This window comes from Rhipicephalus microplus, chromosome 5 (genome assembly GCF_043290135.1).
Source record: "Rhipicephalus microplus isolate Deutch F79 chromosome 5, USDA_Rmic, whole genome shotgun sequence".
Lineage (NCBI taxonomy): Eukaryota > Metazoa > Arthropoda > Arachnida > Ixodida > Ixodidae > Rhipicephalus > Rhipicephalus microplus.
Window position 1 is genome coordinate 204,411,808 of NC_134704.1, and position 10,716 is coordinate 204,422,523.

At 46.1% G+C, this 10,716-nt stretch overlaps 1 protein-coding gene across 2 annotated transcripts; it reads left to right on the plus strand.

Annotated features, from left to right (window-relative positions):
• The first annotated feature begins 583 nt into the window (after nt 1–583).
• LOC142818099 (uncharacterized) lies at nt 584–8,885 on the plus strand. 2 transcript variants are annotated; one of them, XM_075896412.1, is made up of 2 exons: nt 584–5,420; nt 5,492–8,885. In XM_075896412.1, exons 1-2 carry the CDS (start codon nt 5,395–5,397, stop codon nt 6,069–6,071), a joined length of 606 nt encoding a protein of 201 aa, XP_075752527.1. In that variant the 5' UTR covers nt 584–5,394; the 3' UTR covers nt 6,072–8,885. The 2 variants fall into 2 exon arrangements, with proteins under 2 accessions (XP_075752527.1, XP_075752528.1); XM_075896413.1 differs by having other exon boundaries at nt 5,500–8,885.
• The last annotated feature ends 1,831 nt before the right edge of the window (nt 8,886–10,716 follow it).

Consider the following 10,716-nt stretch of genomic DNA (forward strand, 5'->3'; position numbering starts at 1 on the left):
GTCTCAGGTACGAATGTGTCATGTACGGACACTCCAGAATCGCTACCGCTCTCCGACGATGAGGATGTAGGTGAGCCCTAAAGCTCAAAATTCTCTGGGATGGATAAGGCTTCAACAGTAAATCCTTCACCTCATCCTCCGGCATGCCGTCGTTCCAAGCGACGCCGTAAAAAACTGGCCCGTTACAAGGATTATGTTCCTTGAGCATACTAATTTATATTACTCCAATTCCTACATGTGATAACTATTGTATAATGCTGTTTTATGTTGTGATTTGCTAAAAGATATTGTGACGGGCTAAGTAGATGCCTGAGGATGACAACGACGAAGTGCGGAGGGGAACGTGCTCGGACTGCAGCAGCGTTGTACGCATTTGCTCGTTAGTATATTTATCATGTATACTTTATTCCCCGTAACATCATTGGTGGAGGTGCGGGGTATAAAGTATACACGATGAATATACTGGCAAGCAAATGCGTACAACGCTGCTGCAGTCCGAGCACGTTCCCCTCCGCACTTCGTCGTCGTCATCCTCAGGCATCTACTTAGCCCGTGACAATATTTTCAAATATTCTGCCAAATTGTTATGTGCACCAGGAATTGTTTGAATTTTTACAGGTCGCTCTTGCGCGTGTTGCTATGGGTGAGTTTCAGTGCCTTGCCCCCTGTGTAATGTTCGAAACAACTGTGATTGCCTACTGTGACACTAGTTTTGTACATTTCGCATTATCTCGTACAAGTACACAAGAGTTTACATCTCCATGCTTTTTAGGGCACCTCCTTTCTTTCTAGGGGGAGATGATGTTGTGCCGGGCATTTCATTACCTCCGATCAGTTTCGGTTTCAATTAGATGTGTCGCATGGCGCCACATAACAACCAAGTTGTGAACCATTGCTACGCACCAATGCATGCTCTCTGAATAAAGGGTCCCCCTCCCGGTTTTAGGCCTAGCGTGACATTATTCTTCAAAGCGCCCTGGCGCTAACGCGCATTGTCTCATGCGGACGGTGCCCCGGTGGCGATACAACAACGAGGCGTAGGATTAACGAAGCGCGGTGAAGCGGGAATATATCGACTGACAGCTTCCACGTATGCTGCACGACGTGGCTCTGTTGGGACCGGCGAGGCGTAACTGGAAAATGGCACTTGCAGAGCTTGTCGTACTTCATTTCTGACGATGCTGCAGATGGACCCTGCAGTAGGTTGGGACTGGCATTGAATCTTTTGTAGCTCGTCGTGCACCACCGATCGAATGAGGTCGCAGAGAAATTCGATGTTAATGCTGCTTCCCGATTCAATGTTGAGGCTGCTTCCTGCACCTCCAATCTGGCCTACTGACAAAGCGCCACTTACTTGTCGATCGTACACAGTATACTGACGAAGCGACACTCACTTGCCGGTCGTACACAGTATACACTAACGAAGTGACACTCACTTGTCGGTCGTACACAGTAGAGCGCTGCTGCAGCACTTGTTCCATAGTTGTGGCTTCGGTCAGAAACTCCGCCACTGTCTTTGGGGGACAGCGAATGAGGCCAGCAAAAAGCTGCTCCTTCACTTCTCACATTAAATGGCGGAGCTTTTTTTTCTTCTGCGATGTCAGGGTCGGCTCGACGAAAAAAGCTCGTCATGTTCTCGACGTACTTCATGACGTACTCATTTGGCATTTGGATGCACGACTGAATAGCTCGCTCAGCTCGTTCACGGCGATTGGGACTGGCCCAACTTCATACGCTCCACAAGGAAAAGGGCTCATGGTTTTCGTAACAAGTACGAGCGCCGTCCTCCAGGCTAAAATACATGTTCCTCATCTTGTCAAAGTAGGTCTAACCATTGTAATCGGAGACCAGTTTGAACCGAGCCAGCCAGTCCTCGACCTCCTCCAAGACGAAACCGTAGAACACCTTCAGCACACGTGGCTTCTGCAGTGTATGTGGTTTGGCTGCAGCCTCCAATGCTCTGGAAGGCGGTGCAGCGCCTTCCACAGCATTCAGGGATGTCACTGACATCATCTTGGGCAAAGGTCCAAGCTCGGGAGGTAGTCCTTGGAGTCTTCAGCTTGTGCGGTAAACAGGTGTTGTCGCAGCAGGTACATGGCTACCTGGAGGCGTTTGGAACATTGGCTGGGGCCAGCACCTTTACCAGTTGTCACGTGCTACGAAAGATGTTTTACTTGGAAGAACTAAGCTGGCAGGGAGACGCACAGAAAACTGGCAAGATGGCTGACTCAATGATAATTACAACTAGCCAGAGCGCGCGCTGCCCTGGAACATCTTCGTTTATTCTAGCGGGCAGCCATGGCTCGCACTTGTCCTGCTTAGTAAGCAAGTGGCAATATGGTGGACCACATTGCCATTGGGTGTCTGCACATTGCCATTAATAGAAAATCGGCGCATGCACAAGCCTTAAACAGAAATGGAATATTGTAAATAATTTCCAATAAGACAGCTGCCATCAAGACTGTCGCTATAGACATCAAAATAGTACGAAATCTTGTAATTTTCTTTCGTCTTCAGAAACGAACTTAAGTCCCCGAGTGGCACAGCTGGAAAGGCAACTACAATCTTGCTTCTTACGACCTCGCACAATTGATGAAGTACTAACAGTCATTAAACAGCTAAAGCATACAGAAGTTGGCCTATACAACATAAACTCAACACATATTAAATCAGTCAAACACGTTGTGACTGAAGCTATCTGCTATATAGTAAACTTGATCTTTGACACAGGGATTTTTTCCAAACAAATAAAGGTAGCTAACGTAATCTCTATACTAAAGAAGGGCGATAAGACATTAGTATAAAGTTATAGGCCAACCTGTATACTCCCAATTTTCAGCAAAATAGTAGAAAAGTTAGTGGAAATTCGTATGTCAGACTACTTCACAAAATTTAAGATACTGTCCTCGTCGCAGTATGGGTTCCCCGCTGGTCTTTCAACAGAATACGCTGTGATTAGCTTTATTGACTGGATCCGAACAAACTTGGACAGGGGATTATTAGCCAGCTCAGTGTTCATTGCTTTTAAAAGAAGCTTTTACTGCTGAAACAGACATCAAAGTGTATTTATCGATGGTGCCTTTTCTCAACATAAGCTCATCACCTAAGGTGTACCCCGGGGATCAATTCTTGGTTCGCTCTTATTTTTGACATTTATAAACAATCTGCCGAATTACTTATCTAGTGCCAAGTGTTTTCCGTATGCCGACGATCGTAGCTTCTGCTTCCAATGCCACTTATCTTTTAGATGAACTATACAGTACAAAAAAGACTGGGGTCTTAAAAATAACATAAGTATAAACCCTGTAAAGTGTCCATTCGTAGTTTTCCATTCTCCTGATAAAGTAGTGACATCTACCTTACACATACGGATAAGCAATCTTGAAATTAAATGAGTTGTGCGAAGTTCTTGGGTGCCATTGTAGACTCCTATCTAAAATTCGATACCCAAGTCGATTCGGCAGTTAAAAAAGGGCTTCGGCATAAGGTCGATAATTAAAATGCGTTCAAGCTTTAGCATGAATAAACTCTCTCACTTTATCATGCCTTCATCCATAAACATATCAAATATTGCATTACCGGGGAAATACTTATTACACCTACACCTCTCGTTTAGCTAGCATTGAGGAGCACGCGCTAAAAGCTATCACCATCTCATCCCTTCAGTCATCGTCCAAGCCCCTTTTTCTACAATTGAGTGTTTACAAAGCTAGCTTTATGGTATTGCGGCATAACATCATGAACCACCTAGTTTCTATTGATGCCATTCCAATTCATTAATTCATTATTAGGAGTAAGAACAGGTTTGCTATGTCAAATAATTTTTTGTTACCAAAAGGCCCGTTGAATTATGACAAGCAAGCTGCTTGTTTCAATGCAATTTGGATGCTCTCAACCCTTAATTAAAAAGGTTATTTTATCAATTCATTAGCAAACCACTCTGTTTCTGCATGCCTTTATTGATGTTATGCATTGTGATTTTTTTGTTTTTGTGCATACCTCCTTTCATTGCGTTAATTTGTCTAACAATTGGTTTTTGTATTGCCCATATTGAGGTTTTTCGTTTACATATGTAAATATATATAGTGGACACGGCAACCAAGCCACGACGATGTCACCTAATGCCCTACTTGTGCAGGTTTTGACGGGATGCCTTCTTTTGTCAACCGGTTCATCGGCGTTTTGCAAGGATCAGTTTGACCCTCTACGTCACACCGTTGATGCACTCAAGCACAACACGGGCATCGGCGCTGGCAATATCTTCGATATGCCGGTATCACCGTATCTGCAGTACGAGCACCACTCCTACTTTGCACATCCTTGTGGAACGATGGCGTCGCCATTCTATGCTGCCAGCGCCACGTCAGCAGCTATAAAATGGACACCTTTCGCTTCGAGTGGCAGTGGACATGGCAACCAAGCTGCGACGACATCACCTAATGTACTTCTACTTGTGCAAGTTGGTGACTGGAAATATGTTTTTCGTTCTGATGATCCTTTCTTAGTTGTGTTGCCGTGTCCACACACTATTTTAAACTGTATAAGTGACTATTTTGCACTAGCGGGTCTGCTGATTTCACTTTCGGGAAATGTAGAGGAAAACCTTGAATGTACTACCGATACCATGCTTAAGGAATCACTAGAAATGCAACAAAACCATCTTATCTAAAATTTCGCAAATGCAAGAGCAACAAACCTCATCTGAGGCTACTATGATTCAAGTACAGAACAGACTATTAACCACTGAGAAAAAATTTGAGTGCATGGAAAATGTAGATGCAAGACTTTCAAAAAATTGAGAATGCAATAGACAGGAGCGATACTGGACTGAGTGCCCTATGTAGACAGGTTGATGACTTAGAAAATCGCTCGAGACGAAACAACCTTGTCATCAGAAGCGTAAAAGAGGAAGGGCCTGAGAATGATGATGACTTACTGAATTAGGTAAATGATGATATATTTGGGTACATTCTGAACCAGAAACTGGATTCTATAGAAAAAATACATATACTTGGAAAGAGACTGCCTGGCAAAGACCGCCCTGCAATTATTAGAATCTTAGACTACCGAAACTAAATAAAGATATTAAAGAATTGCTTCAAGCTGAAAAGCACTCACATTACAATTAGTGAAGATTATTCAAAACGAGTTACTGAGATACGAAGAAACTTGTGGGTCTGTGGTGTCGTGGTTTTGGTTCTGGTTTACGAACCGGTTCGCTGGCCCCTAGAGGGTGTTGTACGTATGTATATATACTGATGCCTGTGTACATAAAGGGAGTTCCTGCTTGGCTACCGGAAGCTGCGTACTTCTTGTCGGCCGGTGCTTCAGCACTGTGCCCTAAGTTCTCTGTGCGGCGCGTCCGCCGCACGATACTACATTTTGGTGAGGAGGATGGGATCCGCGTGCATCCGGCCAAGGTGGGCATACGACTATTTGCTGCTAGTGCTACCATGTTTAGCACCCTGGATACAGTCCACTGATACTTCAGTTCTGCAGATCACCAGTTCGTGACCAGCGATACTGCAAGGTCCACACCTTTACATCCAGTCTGTCTCGGCAGCAGCATGTTCCCCGCAATCTCACCACCTCCGTTCCTGCAACGCCCTGACGTGCCCGAGATTCCCTGGAAGACTTGGCGTGGCGTCGTGCAAATGTACGTCGACGCTGCGGCCCCGGACGCTGCACCAGACATGAAGAAGGTGTTGCTGGTTAAAGCCCTTGGAGTGGAGGGATTACAAGCATACCACAAGGCTGCTGACGAGCAGAAGCTCCTTGACGGCGTCCAGGCTTCAGGAGATGGCGCAACATGCGACGCGTACCAGCAGGCCTTAGCCGTTCTGAATGGATACTTCGCGCCGCCTGAAGATGCTTTCTGCGTATGGGCCCGATTCCGGCGGAGAGCTCAAGAACCGGATGAGACTCCCGTCCATTTCGTTCTAGCGCTGCAGTGGTTGGCCAACAACTGCAATTTCAGCACCGCAGCAGAGATAATTGTACAGGACCAGATTTTGCACGGCCTGCGTGACCCTGACCAGCTTAGACCATTCATTCAGTCCAGGCAGCATTAGAACATGCCACGTAAGAGGAGCGTGTCGACTGCACGTTGCAGCAGCTGGCTGCTCTGCAGGCGGACTCGATTATGCGATGCAAGCATCAATGCCACGGCATTCATCCTCCTCGACCATACCGTTACAACATTTCGCTACCAACCCTTCTGTGCCATTGGCCTCTCCGAAGTCTGCGGAAATTTCGCAAGTTCTACCGAGCCATACTTCAACTTCACATGCAGCAACGAACCCTGCTTAGACTGAGAGCGTGCTCGCTTGTGCTGTACCTGCAAGCGTCCCGCTGGTCGTGCTCCTGAGGCGCCTGCTCCTGCCGTGTTGCCAGCAGTTTAGCGTACCATGATTCCACCTGATTCGACTGGGAGTGCTGTTGCCAGGATGGCTGTACCGATCCAGTCTGCCACTGCTGACCATACTCTTTCTGCATCAGCTGTCCATCCTTCGGTTGTGCCTGCTGCTCCCGTCTTGCCTGTTGCTGATTCTGCCTCGGCTGTGAGTCATTCGGCTTGTGGTGGCCTCCGGGATGCTTTGTCTGTTCTTGATCCGCCAGAAGTGTATCCACCAAGCGTGCCAGCCATGATTCCAAAGTCAGTCCCTGTTCTGCGTGCAGCGGAGGGGCTTCGGCCGGTTGTGTCTGCGCCGGTCGTGTCAGTTCTTGTTCTGTGCATGGCGCCTACATCAGTGGCGCCAAGCCGTGCCCCGTCTGAGCTTCAGCGCATGCTTGTTCCGGCCTCTACTGTGCTGGAAGTGCATTAGAAAGAGAGCACATGAGCTGATTCTTTCGCACCACTGGACTGCTGTGGGCGGCGACAGTGCTTGTCGTGGAAATGGCATCACTACATGCGTCGACGCTGTAGACTTGAGCGAGACAGTGACAATATGGACATTCTCTCTCGGGGAAGGGGATGATAGGGTGGTGTGTAGTGTGTGCCTTGCCTGTGTATATGCTGTGCATTTATTTATTGTATAAGGGTTAAGTCTACCGCTTGGTACACTGGTATGCTGTTTTTTTTGTTGTATAAGTGCTTCCAGCTATGAGGCGCCAGTACATAGCAATGTTTTATCATGTTGTGGTTATTTGGCAATGCGCCTTACTGTTGTATTGTTAGTCTGCCTGCTATACACATTTAATTCTTCATCATTCGTTGTGCTACATGCAGTGTGTGCTTGTTATTCCTTCTCAAGTGTGCATTACCTTTGTATTTTCGTGTTTTTGCTGCATAATTCCTCACGCTGTTATGTTGTACACTTTCTTACTCTTCTGTGAATTCTGCTCATTGTATTATTGTGCATTGGTTGTGTGGAGGACCCCACGTCATCTTCATTTGAGGGAGGGGGGGAGGGATGATGTGGTGTTGTGGTTTCGGTTTTGGAACCGGTTGGCTGGCCCCTAAAGGGCGTTGTACATATGTATATATACTGGCGCCTGTGTACATAAAGGGAGTTCCTGCTTGGTTACCGGCTGCTGCATACTTCTTGTCGGCAGGCGCTTTAGCGCCATGCCCAGTGTTTTCTGTGCGGCGTGTCCGCCGCACGATACTGCAGGTTTCAAGTCTCGAAGAAAGAAAGAAAGGGTTGAAAGTTAGACTGGTTTATGACAAAGTGCTTATCAACAATATTCTGTACAGCTGGAATGAAAATACCAAAAAAAAGGTCAAGTGCCAAGCATCTGCAAAGCCCAGCCTCCCATGATCAGACAGCCTCAAACAAGAAGACTTTAAGACCATAAACGTGAATGCTCAAAGCGTGTTGAACAAATGCCATTTAATTGAAAGTTTAACCTTGGAACATAACCCTGACGTAATGGGGATCATCAACATAGTTGCGTAGTGATGTACTTGACGTGAAAGTTACACCGCCAGGTTACGTATTAGTAAGAAAAGATCGAAGTGGTAGAGGAGGTGGGGTAGCAGTTATGATTAAAAGAGACATAGAATATCAAATTTTACCAGATCCTGGTAGTATTGAAGCCATATGGGTAAAGATTCGAATAAGTGATCGCCCTGTGCACAATGGAGGTACGTACAGACCTCCCTCTTCTCCTGCCAAGACTCTGGTTGACTTGAGATGTTTTGTGGTTTCTAATATGCACCAGGTTGCGAAACTTTATTAAGGTCCTGCAAGGCGTGCGTCAGCGCGCAGTGGGCGACTCCCACGTCAAACCGTTAGACCAAGCCTATCGGCCGCTCCGCGAGCCTGCTGGACGGCCCAAAGTTGGTCGGCCAGGAGGGAGCTGCGTAGGGCCGCCTCCCACCTGACCGACGTAGGAGGATAAAATAATTTTGCTTGGTGATTTCAAATTATCAAGTATTCAGTGGGATTCGCACGAAGTTACAGGAACAGAGGTAGCACATTATGAACATCTTTTAGATCTTGCCTCTTGTTTTAACCTATGCCAAATTGTGTCCAAATACACACGTGTATGTGAGGATGCATCCACTATTCTCGACCTTGTTTTCGTATCATCAATTCTGGAAACAAATGCTAGAACTTGTGATACAATTGATGAAATATCAGATCATAAGATGGGTTATGTTTTGTTTAGATATGGCACCCACGAAGTTGCATAGTGACTACAAAAATAAAGTTCAAAATTTTGCGGCTGCGATAGCTTTATCCTCCTGCAAAATTCAAAGGCAAGTACAGATACACTATGGGATTATTTCTCGTAAGTGGTTAATGAATGCATTCAAATGTTTTTTCCAACACGAAAAAAAAAGATAGTTACGAAATATCCTTCGATAACGCGTAAAATGATTCATGCCAAAAGGCAACTGAAACGTAAAGAGAAAGCTCAATCAAAGCAACCTTGCCCTGAAGGGAAGGCATTATTCACAAGATGACCCAGGAATCGACACTTTTAGTTAAAAAATTCTAAAAATAATTTTTATAACGTTACGCTAAAAAATTCTTGTACGAAGCACCACAAGGATTTGGAGATGCGAAAATCCAAGCGTGCAAACCCTCCTTGATGCAAAGAAAAACCTACAAGCACGTGCCGAAAGTTCTAATGCTTTTTTTTCGTCCGTATTCACTCACGATGATAGACAAACGCCATCCTTTAAAGTGTATCCTGACACACCTGTAATAGAAGAAATAACAATTAGAAAACAAGATGTGTTGAACCTGCTCCTTAAAGGGCCACTCACCAGGTCCCATACCAAAGTTTAGTTAGACAGTGAAAGTTGTTGTGAGTCCGATGTGGAACATATTGCCACAAAAATATTTTTAATCGGCTCATCACGAGCGGACGAAACAGGTTTTTTGAGGCGGCGCGAAATGAAAATAAGACGCGAGCTCAAAACCCTTGCCACTCCTTCGCGCAGCCTTCGCAAGCCAAATTTCTTCCCCACCCTCTCCAGCATCCGACTAAGATGTCACGTGTGCATGACGTGCCCAAACAAGTCCAACCCCTGAGCACGCGGCGGTGTTGCTTTGTTGACCAGCATTATTTTGGGGTCTTCTGCCTGTTTCTGCGGAATGGTTTGGAAGCACTGGCTTAGATGCAGTAAAATAGATGAGCACAATGAGTGTGCGAATGCGTAGGAGCGTTCTGTGGCGGTCGTCAGCTCGATGCGCTGACCGCGGGTACACGAATGCATGCGAAATGCCGAAACATTAGCCCCGCATCTTGTTGCAATTTACGGGAGAAAAATGGCAAAAAAGATGCTCACATTCCCTTATTGCGTCTCGTTATTTATCTAGAGCTTCATTAATTTCTTCAAGCAACAAATTACATAAACTATGCATGCCGAGTTAAATAATTTTTGCCATGTCACGTGCCACTGCTTGCAAAGTCGTCTACGTAAAGGACCAACAACACTGCGTTGCCGTATACGTAAGGCCATTCATGCACGCACGTCATGCCCTCATTCTCTGGGCGTGCGCCAGCAGAAGGGAGGGGGAGCAGCGTTCATCTTGAAATTTGCCCTATTTCCGCAGCGCAAAGTGTTCCAAATTTTGGCAGACGTGATCATTAACGCCTCTTCTACGCATTGCGCTTGTCAGCTCAAAATTGTCAAACCTGATGAGCGGCCCTCCAACATTGACAAAAAGAAAAGTGCAGGACCCGACGGAATACCAAATGAATTTCTATATAGGTACGCAGTTTGGCTTTCGAAGTACTTGACAATTATTTTCCAGTCTTCATTAACTAGTTGTTGCTTTCCCACTGCTTGGAAAGTCGCTAAGGTCATATCGATACACAAAGGCGGAAATACAAATGACTGCAAAAATTTCTGCCTCATCTCACTCACAAGTACATGTTCCAAGCTTCTCGAGCATATTGTCACGACGTGAAGACAGAGGTCGTATTTGAAGACACTGAGAAAACAGCAGTGGGTCGGTCTTTTTATTAACCGCGTGCGCGAGAGAGTTCCTCGTCTTTCTCGTTGTTGCGTTCTGCATAAAAGCGTGCAGATGCGCGTATGCGCTGTCGCCTTCATCTTTTTCGTGGAACGCACGTGACAATTGCCTCCCTCCGAAAATGGAATCGTCCCGATGCGCAGCCAAGGCACTCTACTTATAAAAACGCACATATGCACCGGCACCCACAGGACAAACGAGAGTTAGCTGAACAAGTAGGGTTTCATCCGGACGACAGGCACGATCTCGGGTGAGCAGTTTCAGCGACTGGAACTGCAATCGC